The sequence below is a fragment of the Calliphora vicina genome, chromosome 5, assembly GCF_958450345.1.
Source record: "Calliphora vicina chromosome 5, idCalVici1.1, whole genome shotgun sequence".
Taxonomy (NCBI): domain Eukaryota; kingdom Metazoa; phylum Arthropoda; class Insecta; order Diptera; family Calliphoridae; genus Calliphora; species Calliphora vicina.
The window spans coordinates 73,106,486-73,126,764 of record NC_088784.1 but is presented as its reverse complement, the minus strand read 5'-3'; the positions used below and the strand labels follow the sequence as shown (position 1 = coordinate 73,126,764).

The 20,279-nt window shown below is 32.7% G+C and overlaps 2 protein-coding genes across 2 annotated transcripts; one reads left to right on the top strand and one right to left on the bottom strand.

Annotated features, from left to right (window-relative positions):
* Positions 1–608: 608 nt before the first annotated feature.
* On the top strand, positions 609–2,633 carry Nepl10 (Neprilysin-like 10). Its single transcript, XM_065512874.1, has one exon. It carries the CDS (start codon positions 609–611, stop codon positions 2,631–2,633), a length of 2,025 nt encoding a protein of 674 aa, XP_065368946.1.
* Positions 2,634–15,187: 12,554 nt separating this feature from the next.
* On the bottom strand, positions 15,188–18,727 carry LOC135960796 (uncharacterized). The gene is made up of 2 exons (XM_065512185.1): positions 18,512–18,727; positions 15,188–18,449 (listed from the first exon to the last, which is right to left on the bottom strand). The coding sequence occupies exons 1-2, from the start codon at positions 18,606–18,608 to the stop codon at positions 15,394–15,396; spliced, it is 3,153 nt and encodes a 1,050-aa protein (XP_065368257.1). The 5' UTR covers positions 18,609–18,727; the 3' UTR covers positions 15,188–15,393.
* Positions 18,728–20,279: the final 1,552 nt, after the last annotated feature.

Here is a 20,279-nt window from a genome sequence, read left to right as displayed (position 1 = left end):
TTGTCAATACCACAATGAAAAGTTTCCATTGTATTGTCAACCACTGTAAATTCAATATAGTACCATAAATACGATTTTTTATAAAAAAAAGGCAGATCAAATGGTTGCATTAAAAAGATCTTAATTTCTCATACTCACACTTTGTTTGCAGAACTTAAAATTAAATTTATTTAAGATTAAAACCAGTTTTAGAAAACATGAAAACCAACTGATTAATAAACATTAAGCTGAATAAAACTAAATTTAATATTACTTTTTAGTGATGTTTTAAGCAATAACAAAGTATAACGTAAATAATCTAAAAAGATAGAAAGGAAATTAACAAACTTCTGCCAGTTTGTGATATCAATACACAAAAACTACGACAACTTTTTGGACTATGCTAATTCCTATGAATAAATATGCATTGAGTGCCATGCTTTGCACTTATCAGACTTTATTGATCATCATTGAACTACATAGAAAGACTCATGTTCTATATCAATCATGATTATAACTCAAAATTTCTTGTTTCAAAATGTTTAAGAAAACAGTATTAAAAGATCTCTTGCCGACAAAAGATTATTCCAAACAAAACAATAGCGTAATAAAAAAAACAGAATTTACAAATGAAATTAACAAAAATACAATTAATAATATTTTTTCAAATCATTGAACTCTTGGTAACCATACAAAGCGATCATGTTCAAGTGATAGGCTGCTCTAAAGAACAAAAATGTTTGGAGAATTTAAATCAACAATTGCTGGAGATAATCAAGGAAAATATGGTGAATACAACACAGCCATGTGAGCATTTTTGGGATTATGCTTGTGGTGCATGGACATCGGCTCCCTACTACGATCATGTGGATAATTTTGGAGCAATGTCTAATTATTATGCGGATAACATGATTGAAACTCTAAACAAATTACATAAGGAAAATTCGAAAGAAAATGCAAATGTCCAGCAATTGGTGGATCAATTACTGAAATATTTCTTATCTTGTAGATCATTGGGAAATTATTATTTACCCATGTCACCCTATTTAAGAGAACTACCAGTACACAAAATATTTGGTGAGAGCTTTAAGTGGAATCATTTATTTGGCGATGAAGAGAATAGCTGGCAAAATTTTAGCTGGCTAAGAGCTGCAGCCTATTTAAGGAAATATGGTTTTAAGGATATATTTCTATTGGAATCTGTGGGTTTTGCTTGGAATGATTCTATGCAGTATATAGTGGAATTAAAAATACCTCAAGCAACAACAAATTTTGGAAATAAATACAAAGTTTTGCAAGTAATGGAAGAGTTTGATTTACTATTTGCCAATAATGATACCAAAAATTATTTAAAATTGGCTCTCGAACTATATGAATTTGATAAAAAGCTATTGGATCTTTACAAAAAATATTGGAAAACTAAACGCGATCACTTCATAACTTTACAAGATTTGCCTTATTTAGTCTCGAACATAGATTGGACTTTATATTTTGAATTGTTGCTGAATCAAGAGCTACCACCTGAAACAAACATAGAATATTCAGGAGATTTGAAATATTTTCAGGACTTGGATGAACTGCTTAAGCAAACTCCCAAACAAATATTAGGTTCTTATATGTTTATAAGATTTTGCCAATATCTATTGGATATACGTCCCTTGATAACGGATCGTGAATGCCTGCTACACACTAATGTCATGTTTCCTTTAGGTATAAATTTGATCTACAAAAGATTTTTATACAAAACTCGCTCTAAAGATGAACAAATTTTACATAATATATTCTCTCAATTGAAGCAAGAGTTTTCTAAAAATTTACAAGACAATAAGTTTGCTTTATCTTCCCAAGAGCTGCTATATCTACAGGATAAATTGGATTTAATGCAGTTAAAAATCGGTAACTTACCTTTACATATCCATGATGTCAATCATTATTATTCTACGGTCCAGCTGCACAAAAACAACTTCTATTACAATCACTTGAAAATGTTGAAATTTCGCACTTTACAACAACATCATGCATTATTAAATCCAGCTTTAGAATTAGTTAATCCTGATACCTACTACGTTAACGATGACATTTCCCAGCTACGTAATGCCCCATACTTCATACATCAACGCAATATAATGATTGTACCCATGGTCTTTCTGCAATTACCCTTCTATCATTATGCCCAGCATCCTGTTTTGCAGTACTCCCTAGTGGGTTGGATTATGGCCCACGAACTATCGCATGCTTTTGATATTCACGGCCTGTACTTTGATGCCAGGGGTAATGTAAATTTACTGGGTCTTCAACTGTCCCAGAAAACATCATATACTAACTCTGTTAAATGTTTAACAAATCATTATCCCACCATTTCTCTAAATGAAAGACTGGCTGATGTTAACGGTTTACAATTGGCATGGCAAACATTTTCTCATCACATTTCCCAAGATCATGAGTTCAATGGTGAGTTTTCTCTTAGAAAACTATTTTTTATAAACTTTGCCCAATTTTTCTGTGGCTCGCTGCCTCAAGCCATCGCTCATGATCGTGATGATGTGAGAGTTAGACAATCGGTGGCAAATTTGCGAGAATTTTCTGAGGTGTTTCAGTGTTCCCAGGAAGCTAAAGAGAATCCAGCTGAAAAGTGTAATATATGGAGGAATTAATTTAAATGACTTTAAAGTGTTAATGCAATTGTGTTTAATAAAATTGTTTAAAAGTAATAAATACGAATGGTGGAGGTTTTAATTCAAAGTTTTTGGAAAGAGTAGACAAGGTGGTTTTTATACCCTTCACCTTCGTGAGAAGGGTATATATAAGTTTGTCATTCCGTTTGTAATTTCCATAATATAATTTATCGACCCTATAAAGTACATGTATATATTCTGGTTCCTTATAGATAGCGGAGTCGATTAACCCATGATTGTCTGTCCGTCTGTCTGTTTGTTGAAATCAACTTTCCAAAACCCCCAAATAACTTATGTACACGATTCATACATCAATATCTCCGGAATTCTTCCGGCTTCTATTTAAAATCGAGAAAATCGGTCCACAAATGGCTGAGATATAAGGAAAAAACCAGGACAACCTCGATTTTTGACCTATTGTTGACCTATATCTGGATTACTAAGTCATTAATATAAACAATATGGATATCTAATGATAGATATTTCAAAGACCTTTACAGCGACGTATATAAGACCATGTTGTTGGACCTACAATGGGTCAAAATATTTAAAATTTTTATTTTGAAGTATAATTTGGTGAAGGGTATATAAGATTCGGCACAGCCGAATATAGCTCTCTTTGTATTGTATGGCGTTATATAGGTCAGATATAGATACAAAAATATGTCAAAATCGGAATTGATTTCAACAGACAGACAGTTTTTTCTTATTTCCATAATTTATACAGTTTTATATATTGATGTATAAAACTTGTAAGTTATTAGACAATAGACAGTAGGCATGGCTATATCGGATCCGTTATCTATAAAGATCCAGAATACATCTACTTAAAGAGGTAGCAAATCAAAAATATAGAATTATTCGTGAAGAAAAATGTACAATTCGAATTTGTGTAAAATTTAAACATTTGGAAATTATACAGATCAATGGTTTAATAACTTTTGCCATTGCCTTCAATTAAATACCGATATTCCTGAAACGAGGAAAGTGTATAATGTCTTATTAACTTTTAGTGTATTTAACCTGTATCTAACGCCTTCCAAAAAAAATATTTTTTATAATCGGCGCTTTGTCTTTTTGAATAAATGTTTAGATAAATATTTTTGTTCAAAACTAACCAAGTTTTGAAAAGGTTGTGGGGCCTCTATTCCCTTAAATGAGACCAACGAAATATTTTTTAAAGGGTATTTTATTAAGCGCTTCCTATTTCTAAATTTAAATAAAACAAACTTTTTTCATAAACTTTTTTTATTCGTTTGAAATCCCTATCGATGTCATTATGTGTGGAATATATAAGGCGCGCCTCCGAAATGTCCAATTTTTTATGACTTTCGCATAAATCAGGCTGCAGTTGACCTCTGGCATGGGTTATGTTGGCCTTGAGAGCCGCTTGGTTTATGGCTTACTTGCATTGACCAGGGACTTTAGAAAATCTCGCAAGAAAAAGTCAAACGGGGTCAAATCGCTGGATCCCAGGTCACCACCTCCACCCTGAGGTGACCATGCACTCAAATCGCTCATGCAGAATGTCCAATGTGGCATGAGCTGTGTAGCACGTAGTCCCGTCCTGTTGGAACCACGTCGTTGGTGTCCATATCATCCAATTCAGGTCAAAAGAAGTTGGTAATAATCAATCTATAACGCTCGCAGTTGACGGTGGTGGCCTGACCCAATTCCTTATCAATGAAATATGGACCGATGATGCCAGTTCAACATCCACACCAAACAGTGACTTTTTAGAGATACATTCGATTGGTATCATCCCAAATTTGACAATTTTATTTCCTGACGTACGCATTCATCAAGAAGTAGATTTTTTGATGAAAATTAGGGTTAGTATCGAACAGCACAGGGACCCATTCAGCATTGATTATGATCATTTACCTTCAGCTTCTCTGTCAGCTGAATTTTGTGTGGATGCAGGCCCAAGTCAGACGCAAAATTCGCCAAGTCGTGGTCTGCAAAAGGCCGAGCTCATTGTGAGCGACGCTAAATCTACTACTTCGGATTCTCCTGCACACTCTCGCTTACTGCGGCTATGTTTTCAACAGTTCTTTCGTTTCGTCGTCGTTGGTTCAGTGTTAATTGATTTATCCGCCACACAGCGACTAGTACTCTCCGTAAGACGATTATGGTGTTCGTAAAAAGGGCGAAGCGGACGAATTGATGTCCGAACAGTACACGCATTTTGATAAAACAATTTTATCATTAACAAATGTTGTTGAACTCTATATCCGTCCATGGCGATTTGGCAAAACAAACTGAATAAATGACAGCCAATTCGACAGATTTAGCTTCAACAATATGGCTGTAAAAGTTCGGAAGTCCCTATTGGAAGATTTTTAAAAAAGAAATAGTATGGCCTATTTTAAATGTTTACAATTTGAATTCATGTATGGACCAGATAACAGTTTGAAACTTTTTTCTAATTTATCAGCATTATAACTGATATTTTTAAAATAACTGAATTTTGATGAACATTTTGCAGGACTGAGGTTTAGCATACCGAACTTCAACACGTTTTGTATGTGTACTTTTAACAATCGTAATCAAATAATATAATTTTTCTCAATAATTTTTAATTATCTATTCGACTACGCTAGGAACATTCTCATATTAGCAAACAAATCTATAGTATGTCATCACTCTACATAATCATTTTCTATATTTAGATCCGTTGGAGCCTTTCGTAATTTTTATTTAAAAACTAAATTCAATGCATAATAAAATTATGCATTAATACTCACACTTGATACTTTCTTCCATAATGTTCTTCTAGTCTTAAAGAAAACTGTAATCATGATAATAAGAAAATGTGGTCGAGAAGCGTGTCCTTTTTTGTCATTGCACTTGAAATGCCATGAAATCCCTGAGAATGCTTAACATTTATTAAAAACTAACAACACAAACTCCAAGTTATACGAGTACAAACATATTTATATACAGGCACCCGCATTTATAATTTGATGATTTGTATATCTACGTATAATCTAAACAGAGGTTTTAAAGAATACATTCATTGTTTAAAAATTCAATATGTTATTTATATATCCATTGGTAACACCAAATTTATCTTTTACAGATCTAGATGAGCATGTGCTGATAATGAACTTGATTTCAAAACTGTTACGTATGCCGATTTTGTTGCCGTGACGGTTTTTGAGAAACACCTACTTAGTCTCTGCAGCACCTAGAGAAAATACAAAATACCACTTTCTCATTACCACACCCGAATAGGGGGGATTTGTTGGTGAGCTATCGTGGTATCGAAAATCAAGTAGAATCGAAAGCAACTGGTTTTGACATGACCACACCACTCGTCAGATATATTATTCCTTACATCATAATGGATGCTAATGCGGAAGGTCCAACATGTAGGGAAATTAAGTCTGAACCCAGATAACTCACTCACAAGGTTAGTTAGTATGTAATTGACCATGATATTTATGGACGGGCATTCGCAGAGAAGTAATCCGTTATCACCTTTTCCCTGTCCTTGCTACTGCGAAAATGGTTTTTTGATTTCAGCTTTGGGATTTTAGAACATGTGGCCCAAATTTTAAATTTTTATAAAAAATAAGTCAAATTCCGAAGGACATATTTTTTATATCAAAATGTGCTCCGTAAAGATATTTTACAGAAAAACATAAAATTGTTATATGTTCTTAAAGGAAGTTTCTTTTTAATAAAAAAAGAGTTAAGTCACCTTTTCGGACAAAAAAACAACAAAAATCTACTATTTTTTGAATTTTTAAATTGAAAATCGTTTATTTTTAGATCCGTAATTGATATTGCTCTGAAATCTCTTGTATATTATTGGTAATTTAGTTATCTAACTAACAAAAATTCGAGTCCATTCGGTCCAAAAGTACGCCCTATATTTTTTAAAAAAGCCATATTAAAATTTGAAATGCCCATAAATCGAAAATTGTAAGAGCTAGCCGAGCGCTTTCCAAAAATCTTTGAAATCGGATGGGAAGCAAAAATAATGACACAATTTTACATGTCGAAGGTACCCATAGTGCCGCCCCTGGAACATTTGTAGGGCCCATTTTAATAACTTTAACTTGAATACTCCTTGGCTACGCCCACGTCAAATTTTATACCAGCAAACCGGCCGATCTGGCAGATTTCTCAGCCATAAAGAGGGCGGAACACAGAGGTATTTTGGTGTCAAAAAGTCAATTTGTCAAACACTCAATTTCAAAAATCAAATGATGCAGTTTTGTAGAGAAATGTTTAAAGATGTAATGTACACTTATATTTTTAAAAAATGTAGCCCCACTTTCCCCCAAATTGTTTTTTTAATAAAATGAAAGGTGGGAGTGTCTTGTTTTGATTAAAAAAAAATGGTTTTCGGAACAGGATGAAAACTTAACATTTTTTGTCGAATAAAAAAAATTCTTATCTATGTATGGGTTTCGTGGGCGGTGGGCGTGACCGATTTTATTGAAACTCGACATGCGTTCCTTTTTTGTTTCAATAAATGTATGTACCAAATTTCTAGACTTTTGTTTGGATATAAACAATTTTATGCGATAAAATCAATTTGGATTGTATGGGCAGTGGGCGTGGACGATTTTTATAAAATTTAATTTTTTTCTTAATTTAGTCCATATTGTTACGAAATTGTACTTGAATTCAAATATAACTATTTTAAGGGCTGATTTAAAAGTAGCATAATGCTTTCAAATAATAGTGTTGTAATAGCAAACTGTAACATATCTGTGGGCATTATTAACATTGAATAAAAGCTTTCAGTTGACCATTGATCGTAAGTTGGCAACGCTGTATTCGAATTCGAATATTCAGTTGAGGAATGTAGAAAGTACATCACAGATGGCGTATGTATTAGTAAGATCTAGAATATTCGAATTTTGACAGTTAAGGAACAATCTAGAGTGCAGATGGCAGTGTTATAAATAGTGGCAGAGGTTGCAGTTGTGAGTGAGTTTATCAGAGACGCTTTTCGAATAAACATCAACTGAGTGCCTTAAAGTGTATTGTGTTTTTCAAGTAAATTCGTGTACATTATAAATTGTGTCTGTATTTCTGCGAATTTACAAACGTGTATAAAAAACATTGAGTGACTATTTAATTCTGTTGTTGTTGTACATTTGAATAAATAAAGAGTTGTTACCTTTTTCAAACTACGGCTTTTATTTGCAATCAAAAGTATCCGGTTTATTTAAAGGAAATAAACTAACGTTTTGAAAAGGTTAAAACGTAACAATATAATTCTCGGTGCCAAATTTCAATGCTCTACGACCACTCCTTATAATTTTTGCACAAAAATTTATTGCATTTGGATTGCATGGGCGGTATGCGGTGGGCATGGCCGACTTTAATAAAACTTAGCATATGTTCTTCTTTGGTTTTAGAAAATATATGTACCAAATTTCTCGACTTTTACTTGGATAGGACAAACTTTATGCGAAAAAATCTATTTAGATTGTATGGGCAGTGGGCGTCGTCGATTTTGATAAAATTTTATTTTAATCTTAGATTGGTCCATATAATTCTTGGTGCCAAATTTCAGCGCTCTACGACCACTCCTTATAATTTTTGCAAAAAAATCTATGAAGCCATCCCTCTGTGCGGAACACTGGCTGAGGTTTTGCGACGAGAATATCCGGATATCTATTGGTATGAAATCTGTATTTAAATCTCTGTCTGGTGTCAACATGATATCTATATTAGTTCAAGAATGCACTACTGGGTTTGTGTTCCACTTTCAAGCTGTAAGTTATATATACAGAGTAAATTTTATGGATCTGGATCTTTCGTGATTTCTTCGTTAAATTTACATTTTCTTACAAATAAATTCACTCCTTCAAATAATTGTCAAGATTTGTATGTTTCATATACGAGAACGAAATATGAAATTGCAACAATGTACTTACTATACATGAAATACATATATCACAACACAGTAGTTGACAACAACAGTATGGTTTCTATAGGGTGTTCCAAAATTCCAAGCAAGCTTTGAATTTGCCACAATTTTGAAAGCTGACAGTTTTGGATTAGGAAAAATGCAGAGAATTGCAATTTCAAATATATGTGCATAAAAAATGTTTGGCGGACTCAGTTGCGAGCAAAATCTAAAGCAACGAAGCACATTTTCACCTTGTTGGCTTTATTCATTGTACCATTGCACGATGGGGCCAATGACAGGTTTTGAGGCAAAAAGTCCTTTTTTCAAGTCAACCATTTAAAAAAAATAATAACGGAATTTTATACTTAACACTTTGAAACACTCAAATATTAAAAAATTAAAGTCAGGTGGCAACTCATGGCGACATGCCGAGCTGCCAAAGTTGCCAAGTTTTGCTTTGCTACAATTTCCGACATTCAATCATAATGAAACAACAAAGGAATTTTAGTCGTCAAACAAAAACATTTAAGATTATAAAAATTTTGTAAAATGGAAAACACTTGTAAAGGTGTGTAAATTAAAATGTTATTAAAAATTTCCAAAAAAAAGTTAGATGTAGTAAATAATTTTTTGTGTCAACTTGTGTTGTCTTTTTTGTGAAGTTTTTGCTGTCGTCCATATATTCTTTGGAATAGAACTTTGTTTATCCGAGCGTATCCGTGAAAAAATATATGTGTGGGGAAAGGTAATAATGTGTACTATAATTTTTTGGAATAACCATCTGCCGCCATTTGCCGCTGTTTATAAAAATTTATTTCCAGATAGCGTATAACTTAAAAATTTGGATATTTATACCCTAAACCTCCATAGTGGGGAGGGTATATTGGGTTAGTGCTGATGTTTATAACGAGCAAAAATATTGTCCCAACACCCACCTTATGGTGTACCAATCTGCTCAGGATCACTTTCTGAGTCGATTAAGCGATGTCCGTCCGTCCGCCTGTCCTTCTGTCAATGTAAACCTTTTAATTAAACTACTAGTTGCAATTTTAAAGATAATACAACAAAATTTGGTACAAGCATTTCTCTTGTCCCAGGGACAAAGCCTATTGTATTTGGTTAGACTCAGTCCATTATTTCTCCTAGCCCCCATACAATTGCCCTATCTGAAAATAGTTAAGCTCTCATAAAAATCTTAGTTATGTAGATATCCAAACCAAATTCACCACAAATAAGTTTTATATAAGCCGAAATCGCACCACCAAATTTTGTGACGATCGGTCCTTAATTAGTCATAGCTCCCATATAAGGCCCACTTCCGAAAATCACTTTAAACAGCATATATCTCTTAAAAATGTGGGTATTCCATTAAAATTCAATACAAATAAGTTCTATAGATACAAAATTCATGTCACCAAATTTTATAACGATCGGTCCATAATTAGTCATAGCTCCCATATAAGGCCCACTTCCAAAAATCATTTTAACGAGCATAGATTTCTTACAGATGTTCGTATTAAAATAAAATTCAACACAAATAAGTTTCATATACACAGAAAACATGCCACCTAATTTTAGGTCGATTTGTCCATAACTAGTGATAGCTCCTCGCTTAATTTCACGATCCGCCTATCGCCATGCATATATTTCCTGTCACTAGAGGTGGGTGTGGCAGTAGGCGGATTGACTTGAAATGATTACTAAAGTCTTTGGTGAACATTCATGCGACCTAATTGAAAGTCAGAAACTTATTATTTTCTAGTGATCTTCATCCGCAGTTGCACTTTAATCCACCTACTGGAAATAGGCGTGGCACTGCCCGATAGACTTCAATTTTTTACTGAAGATTTAAAAACTTATTATTATCATCTGTACGAAGTTTTAAAGGTTTAGCTGTTTCCTGTGATTTATTGCCTCAAAACTGGTCGTTGGCCCCATCGTGCATTGGTAGGCAAATAGAGGCATTTAATTTGTGTGCATGTTTGGGTAAAAAATTAAATATTCGCAACAACATCAAGCAAATGAATGAAATGTGTGTATTTTTACGCTCTTTTGTTCACATTCGGGTTGTTTGACGAAAATCATTGTAACCTGAACAATATGAACGCCTACCATGGCATTGGACTATATTTCTGGTCAGGGCAATGAAAAATTTCAACAATAGAGAAAAAACAAATTCAAATCTTGCGCAAATTTATGAGCACCCTATATATCTGTGTACTACAGTACATAATAGAAAATGCAAACAGCCAACTACTTGTAACACATTAAATGAGCAAACACCATCCAAGCGTCCATTTTTCACAGGAAGAAAAAAAAACCCCAACTGCAACAACAACAAAAGTGAATCTTGGATAAAAGGATACAAAGAATTATTTTTATATTTATACTGAATATTTAATATGACAAATGCAAGTAATAAAGAATAGAAAATGAAATGAAGATGACTTCAGATTACAAACAAGAACATCATCTCTATGTGAAGAGCTTCGTAGATGATACTTCTCAGTTTCTCCTTTTAACATTTATGTACAATAGTTTATAAAAACAAAAGATTATAAAACATAAATTGAAAAATAAAAAAAAGTGGGACTTGAAAAACAAGTATTTTTTATTTATTATTTAAAATAATATGAACGAACATTATACAGTAGTAAATATCAGCTTCTTTTAATGCGGATATTCTTATGATGAATATTTTGCAAAGTGATTTTTAAATAAGCACACTCTCAAGTATGACGTATTCTTGTTTTCAAACTGTTTAAAAGTTATTTTGGAAAAATACCAATCTTGCTAGAGAATGTCTGCTCAGCACAACCTATTCAAAATAGGGGGGCATTTTAAAATAATTGAAAACAATTCGGAGCGATATATTCTTATCTAGTAGTTGACAATACAATGGAAAATATTCAATTAATAACTTACAATTCATACAAATTTTTATGAAATTTTGTATTCTTTTAATATTTCATTAATATATACATTTATTTACTTACATATGTATGTATATCAAACAAATAAGAACATAATTAATTAAATTCTGAAAATAGAAAACAAACTAACAAGTATCCATTATTATGGCATTGATAAAACAATGAAAACTTAGGTTAAATTTTTAAAACAATTGTTTGGACCTTTTAGTGACTCAGTATTTTGTTGGATATCCCTTGTTATACCCTTCACCTTCGTGAGAATGGTATATATGTATAAGTTTGTCATTCCGTTTGTAATTTCTACATTTTTCATTTCCGACCCTATAAAGTTTATATGTATATTCTGGATCCTTAAAGATTTTGGAGTCGATTAAGCCATGTCTGTCTGTTGAAATCAATTTTCTGAAGACCCCAGATATCTTCGGGATCCAAATCTTTAATAACTCTGTCAGACATGCTTTCGAGAAGTTTGCTATTTAAAATCAGCAAAATCGGTCCACAAATGGCTGAGATATGAGGAAAAAACCAGAACAACCTCGATTTTTGACCTATATCAGGATTACTAAGTCATTAATATAGAAAATATGGATATCTAATGATAAAGACCAAAAAATCGAAATCGGAAAAAATATTTTTTAATCCGAATATTTTTTTCACAAAAAAAATTTAAAAAAAAAAAAAATTTAAAAAAAAAAAAAATTAAAATAACAATTAAAAAAAACATTTTTAACAAAAAAATGAAAAAAACTATTTTGGAAACAAAAATAAATTTTGTTTACCTAAAAATATTTAAAATTTGTATTTTGAAGTATAATTTGGTGAAGGGTATATAAGATTCGGTACAGCCGAATATAGCTCTCTTACTTGTTTTTTATTACTGTTTCACAGCGTAGATGTATTGAACCAATTAAAGAGTGTCTCCTTTAGAGAGTCTCCTTTGAATGATTTTGAGATTTATAATTTTAAGTCCGTATTTTGCGATCATTGAGGATTGAGATCTGGCGATTGAACAGGCCAATTTAAAACACGTATCTCATTGGATCGTAACCACTTAGTTACATCCCTATAAAGTGTTTAGGGTCATTGTCGTACAGGCATCTCCAAACTATGGGTATATTTTCCTCAGTGTATGGATTCATAACAACGCACAGGATGAAATTTGACATGAGCGTAGACAAGGAGCATTCGAGTTTAAGTTATTAAAATGGACTCTACAAGTGTTCCAGCGTAGTAGGGTACCTTCGACATGTTAAATTTTTAAACACGTGCCATTTCTTTGTTTCCCATCTCAATTAGATTCAAAAATATGCCACTACTTTAAAACTCCGTCCTTCAAAAATATTGCACTTTTTCACTCGAATACTCCTTGTCTACGCCCATGTCAAATTTCATCCTGATCGGATAAGCCGTTTAGAAATGGCAGATTTATTTCCAACAAAATTCGATTCTGCCCCACTGTGCATCCTTTAATAACAATATATGTACATGCGATTCCAGTCCTAGTATCTTTTATGATATGAATTGGTCCTTGACCTGAAAAACAGGACCGAATTTTTTTTTACCAAAAGATTTTTTTCGCAAAATATAAAAAAAAATTAAAAATACAAAAAAAAATTTCAAATTCCAAAAAAAAAATTTTAATTTTAAAAAAAGAATTTTTAAAATTTAAAAAAAAAACAATTAAAAAAAATTTCCAAAAAAAAAGAAAAAAAAAACTAAAAATATTTAAAATTTTTATTTCGAAGTATAATTTGGTGGAGGGTGTATAAGATTCGGCACGAATATACATATCTCTCTTACTTGTTTTTAATCTCTTTTTTATTTCTTTCTTATATAATATGTGTAGTAATTTATTTGTTTAATTTAACGAACATAATTTTTCCTAATTTTCTGCTTAAAGATTTGAATGCAGATCGCTCAATACCAAATTAAGACACAGTACAGTTTTTGCCCGGTGGTAGAATTTACTAATGTTAGTTCTTCAAGTTTCTCCAACCCACATACACCTGCCTGTTCTTATTTATTTACAAATAAAATATCTAAATTTGTACTGCATACTTTAGGGAGCTTTTTTATTACAGTTGACTGGACTCCAAAACAAAAATTTCCGAGTTTTACCCCCAAGTTTTTAATTTTTTTCTTTACATACCATCTCCTGAAAATTTCGAATCGAATAAAAAACAAGTAAGAAAGTATGGTCGGTCAAGCCCGACCATATAATAAGCTACACTAAGTAAAAGAGCAAAAAAAAAAATGTCTTTTAAAATTTCATTAATTTATATTTTTGAGTGATTTTCGGAAGTGGGCCTTATATGGGGGCTATGACCAATTATGGACCGATCACCATGAAATTAGGTCGTGTGATTTATGTCTATATTAAAGTTAACTATGTTGAATTTTGTGTGTTTACCAACATTTTTAAGCGATTTATGCACGTTAAAGTGATTTTCGGAAGCGGGTCTATATGGGAGCTATGACTAATTATGGACCGATCGTAACAAAATTTGGTGACATGAATTTTGTGTATATAAAACTTATTTGGAGCGGAATTTGTGGAGATACATATATAAATTAAACATTTATGACCGATAAAGTCCAATTTCGGGAGGACATTTGGTGAAATAATGGACTAGGTGAAATAATGGACCGATTTCAGCCAGTTTCAATAGGCTTGTTCCTTGAAAAATAATATGTATCAAATTTCATCGAAATATCTTCAAAATTGCGACCTGTACTCTGCGCACAAGGTTTACATGGACAGCCAGCCAGCCAGCCGACCAGACGGACGGACGGACATCGCTTAATCGACTCAGAAAGTGATTCTAAGTCGATCGGTATACTTTAAGGTGGGTGTTAGACTAATATTTTTGGGCGTTACAAACATCTGCACAAACGCATAATACCCTCCCCACTATGGTGGTGTAGGGTATAAAAATCAGCCAAATCGCTCCAGCCGTTCTCACGTGATGCCATTACATACATGGACCATTTCATTTTTATATATATAGAAGATATATATTTTTTTTCCTCCCAGAACTTAAGGAGATTTATCAATCATGAAAAATTATGGATTTCATAGAAAGCGACATCCTCATCCTCATTTTCTTTGCTTTCTTGTTCCATATCTACATTTAGGTAGTTCAAAACTGACCAAATGCGATGTACGAGATTGAAATTTGTCAATTTACATAAAATAAGTTTTATTTTCTGATGGAAAAAATAAAACTCTTCAAAGGAGTGTTATTTTATGCGGGAAAATTAAACTCCTCAAATGAGTTCTATATTATGACGGCAAATTAAAACTCTCTTTTCTCTCCGAACATTTATTTTTACGTTAAGATGGATTTTTATTTAAAGTCACTAGATAACTGTTATACAAAACTTTTTTCACTTATAACGGTTACGGTCTCTGAAAAAACGTTATTTTATTACAACATTTCATATATATAAGATCATTTATTAATTACACAATGTAACAATTTTAATATTTACTAAAATCCCTTAATTTCAAGAATGCAGAACACATTGTCCAACACCCAAAGTATATCAATATGCTCAAGATTACCCTCTGAGTCCATTAAGCTATGTCCGTCCATGTAATTTCACAGATAATTCGACAAAATTTGTTTTTTTTACTAATACTTTCTCACCACTTAGGTTTTTGACAACTGAGTTAGGTCTTTAGCACGGGAGTTTCCGATCTACCATTACAAACAAATATATTATTTTTAGTTTTTCAACAATTTTTATTTTCATACCTTTTTTGCAAAAGAAGGTACTTACATTTTATTATTTTTTTTTGTTTTCTTTAAACTTAATATAAAAAGTTATTAAAATAAAACTATATGATTTTATTATTTATAATAAACAAGACGTTAAGAAATATTGATAAAATTTCTCTGGGTGCCTACAAAACCAGCATTTCTATTTACTTCTGTTTTTTATTTTTATTCTGTTTCAATTTACCAATTTGTTTAGACTTTTGTTTATTTTGATTTTGCTTTTTAATGGGTTTACCTTCTAAGAGCGGTGCAATAGCATCCATATCTTGGGAGTTATTTAAAGATTTCTGTAGCTTGGCAAATTTCTTATTGGGTTGTTGTTGTTGTGGTTTTGCCTGACCGTTTGTGGGTTGTGGTTTATCTGATTTCTTTTGTTGTTTCTTGTCCGTAAGTTCTTTAGGAGTTTGTGGCTTTTCATCAGTTACTTTCGGTTTCTCTTCAGCAGCTGTTGTTTGTGGTTTATTTGCTTTCTTGTCGAATTTCTTTTGTTGCTTTTCACCATTAGCGTTCGCTTTAGGTTTAACTTCTGCAGTTGGTGTTTGTGGCTTATTTGCTTTCTTGTCGAATTTCTTTTGTTGCTTTTCACCATTGGCGTTCGCTTGGGGTTTAACTTCTGTTGCTGTTGTTTGTTTCTCAACTCCTTGTGGTTTTGCCTGTTTCTTACCAAACTTTTTCTGATTCTTGTTGGCAGTTTCTTGCTTTTCAGCTGCAGGTGTTTGTTTTTCCACAACTACAGGAGTTTCCTGTTTCTTGCCAAACTTTTTCTGATTCTTGTTGGCAGTTACTTGCTTTTCCACAGCTACAGGAGTTTGTTTTTCCACAGCTACAGGAGTTTCCTGTTTCTTGCCAAACTTTTTCAGATTCTTGTTGGCAGTTACTTGCTTTTCAGCTGCAGGTGTTTGTTTTTCCACAGCTACAGGAGTTTCCTGTTTCTTCTCAAACTTTTTTTGTTTTCTATTGGGAATTTGTGGCTTTTCTGTTTGCTGTTGTGTTTCTTGTGACTTTGCCTTCTCTTGTTTGTTTGCTTTATCGGATACTTTATTGTCAGCTGGCTTTTTGGGAGCTTCATCCACATCCATTTCGGGTTCCTTTTTCTTCTTTTCCACCTTGACGGGTGCTTCGAATACCTTGGCTATATACTTGGTTTTGGCTTGTTCAATTTTTCTCTTTTTAGCATCCAATTCAAAAGTGCTTAAAGTTGGTTTGCCAGCACGTTTGCCCAGTTTCTTACGTCCCTTAGGATCATCGCCACCAATTTCGTCTTCGCCTTCATTTTCAGCAGGAACTTCATCGGCGGTATTGATACCTTCATCTAATTGCTTCTCATCTTCTTCCTGTTGTTCTTTGCTTACGGGTATTGTGTTGGAGAACTTTTTCAATTTGGCTACAAAGAAACCATCCATGTTGTGAGTATGAGGATAATAACGTTTGGTCAAGTTCAAGGAAGGATGGAATCTGTATTGCCTGTACTTAGTGAAACCTTCTACACCAAAGTCCAAACCAGTGGGCACCAGTTTGACGTTTCTCTTCTTCAGCACATAATCAATAACCCATTCGTTTTCCTCTGGTAAAACGGAACAGGTGGAGTACACAATGTAACCTCCAGTAGAAGACTTGGCATCCGTGCAATCAATGGCTGTTAGTAAAAGTTTGCGTTGCAAATTATAGCATCTTTGTACATCTACCGATGACTTTGATGTCTTGACACTGGGATCTTTTGAAACTACACCTGTGCCCGTGCATGGAGCATCTAAAAGAACTCTATCGAATCCAGTCATAACCTGCCTGAATTTGTTACCATCCTCACAAGAAACAATGGAGTTTACTATGCCCAAACGATGGAAGTTGGCTACAACGGCCTTAACACGATCCTTGTTGAAGTCATTGGCAAATAACACACCAGTGTTTTTCATAATGGCACCAATATGAGAACCCTTACCTCCGGGAGCCGAGCACATATCCAAAATTCTTTCATTTTCATGAGGCGCCAAAGCCATAACTGGTAGCATAGAGGAGGCACCTTGAATCATATAATGACCAGCCAAATATTCAGGGGTAGCACCCAAGGGTACCTGGGAGTTGTAGATGACCAAACCAACTTTAGTCCATTTGCCCAAAGGATCGAGATTAACACCTCTGTTAATCAAGGCAGCTGCCAAATCCCTTCTTCTGGTCTTTAAGGTGTTCGTTCTGATGGTGAGGGGACGTGCAACCTCGGAAGCTTCCAAATATTCCATGAGTTCTGACAATGGAAACATGTCCATAAGTTTGCCCATTAAAAAGTCATTGTAACTGTAGTACAGACACAAATCTTTTTTCAATAGATCCATGTAATCACTGCGGGGACGCTCGGGGTCACGATATTTATTGAAATCAGACAACACTAATGTGACATCCTTAATACGTTGCTGTACATCTTGGATTGTTAATTCTGGTTGTTCGTCATCCTCTACGGGGAATTGGAAAATATCTTGTTGGTCAACGGACATTTGCATTTCTTCGGCGGCCAATTTAGCTTCTTTGGCTTCACGTTTTTTCAGTTTCTTATTCTGTTTCTCAATTGGCAGTAAATCTTCATCGTCCTCATCATCGTCGTCATCTTCTTCATCGTCATCATCATCTTCGCCATCGGAAACATCAAAATCATCATCAGAATTAGCATCCTCATCGTCAGAAAGATCATCTAATTTGCCTAATTTAACAGCAGCTTCATCGTCATCAGAGGCTTCTAAATCTTCATCATCTTCCTCTTCTTCATCATCATCTACAGCTTCCTCTTCTTCTTCCACCTCCTCTTCATCATCATCTTCAACTTCATCTTCTTCATCATCATCTTCCTCCTCTTCATCATCATCTTCAGCTTCCTCTTCTATTAATTGCTTTCCTGCCTTTTTCTTATCTTTTGGTTTTAACCATTCCTGATTATCGTCGGTAAAACCTTTGGTCTTCTTAACCACCACCTCTTCTTCAGCATCACTTAACTCCTCTTCAGAATCTTGTTCCTCTGCCGCACCATTACTTCCATCCATTAACTCATCCTCTTCTTCACTATCACTATGGTATTCCTTTTGCTTTTGTTTATTCTGTTTCTTTTCCTTGGACAGCTTCTGTTTTTGTTTAATAATAGCCTTATTTTGTACCCTCTTGGCCACACGCTGCTTCTGACGATGTGTCAACTTTTTCTCTTCAGCTTCCATGGGAGCTATAACAAATATTTAAATTTATTAAATAATTTTCACTTCAAGTTATTTTGTTGTTACTCACCGAATGTTTTCTTGGTAAATGTTGGCGCTCCTTGTTTGCGAGCCTTACGTCCAGGTCCCTTTTTAGGTTTTTCATTATATTCTGCTTTACGTCCCATATTTGTTGGGTAAAAATTTGCTACGTTTTATTGAAAATATTAAAGAAAACCCGTTGATAAAGAATTTTTAAAGTAAAAAAGCGTGTAGGGAAATGCACGTGGAAAGGCAACAATATCGAGAGAATTATTAAAATAATTTGACAGTTGGTTCGCTCACGCCAGTGGTGTTAAAAAGTTGTTTATTACAAAAATCGCCAGAAAATGGCTAAATTTATTTATTGCCGACAATTTGTTTATCTTTGAAAAAAAGTTTAAATTGGACAATTTTTTAAACTTTTAGTAATTAATCACTAAAAATTACATTAGTCAATGACTTTAATAATAGCTATAAACATATTCTATAGGCATTATTCATAATAAATTGGTAAATTTAGTAAAGGTTTATAAAACAAATTTTGTAATTTAAAGCTTTTATAAAATTAAACATTTATATACGAATAAGGAGGTAAATGCGACACTCCAATTAATATATGAACCACAATTGTTATATATCTATTTTAGGCATTTTATTAATAATTTTAAGTTAAAAACATTAATTGTTCCATTATTTTGCGTAAAAAAATTATTTCCTTCTAAACTGGTTTAAAAACTCGCTAGATTTGATCACTAGCTTGCTTACAGTGTTGTATTTAAAAGTAGTGTTAATGTTGCCATACTTTTGAATACACAAATGTTTACATTTTTGATGCAGCGGTAATCATCTTTATTAAAAATAACACTAACATTAAATTTCTTTAATTAAAACTTCTCAGAATGAAATCTGAAGTAAATTATTAAGTTTTTTCTTTTCTCGAATTGAAACTTCTCAGAATGTGAATATGTATATCTTATAAATCATATGGTAGGTATGAAAAGCGACATATTGGTTTAAGTTCAAACTGAATTTTATGGGTTCAATTTTGCATTTATCTTTATTACGGATAATTAAGTTTGAAGAGAAGGAAATTATATAAAAACAATTATAATTTTAATATTAACAAAGAAAAAATAAATCCATACTTTGAATGAATTTTTTAATCAATTTTATTAATCGAACATGAATTTTTTCATTCAGATTAAGAGCGGTTTACCTTTTTAGGTATTTTTTTGATGTTTGATATTAATTACATTAGCTAATGATTTAGTTTAATAATTTTTTAACAATAATCAGCAAAATCCCAAAAAACTATAGCTATATTGACCGATCTTTAAACTAAACCTGAAACATAAAAAATATTATTACACAAAATTAAACATCCATTAACATTAAAGTATGCATTTCATATTCTTTATAAGTTTAGTCAATTTTGCGCATATTTCATTTTGCATCATTTGATACAAAATATTTTTAATGGGAAAATTTTTTTATTATATAATTTTATTCAAGCTTTCTAGATTTTATTTAAAAACATGTAATAAAAAATTATACAATTTAAGGTATTATTTAAAATGTTAGGAATTGAAATCAAATCATAACATTTATGTTGAAACTTTTTCTATGCATGCTACACACATTATTGAGATTTCAATAAACTAAATTCTTGAAAACTGAAATTTATTACTTTCTGGGCAATAAATAAAACTGACAAATTAATAATTATTAAAAAATAAGTTTTAAATAAAACATAATAGTTACTGTCCCTGATATTTACACAAAAAAGTCTTTTCAATTCGAAAGCCCTGGCAACCCCT

Excerpts from the sequence above, each read along its gene's own strand:
- LOC135960796 (XM_065512185.1), bottom strand. The coding sequence starts at position 18,608 with ATGGGACGTAAAGCAGAATATAATGAAAAACCTAAAAAGGGACCTGGA. Across the intron at positions 18,450-18,511 it reads ATTTACCAAGAAAACATTCG|CTCCCATGGAAGCTGAAGAG; the intron begins GTGAGTAACAAC and ends TATTTGTTATAG.
- Nepl10 (XM_065512874.1), top strand. The coding sequence starts at position 609 with ATGAAATTAACAAAAATACAATTAATAATATTTTTTCAAATCATTGAA.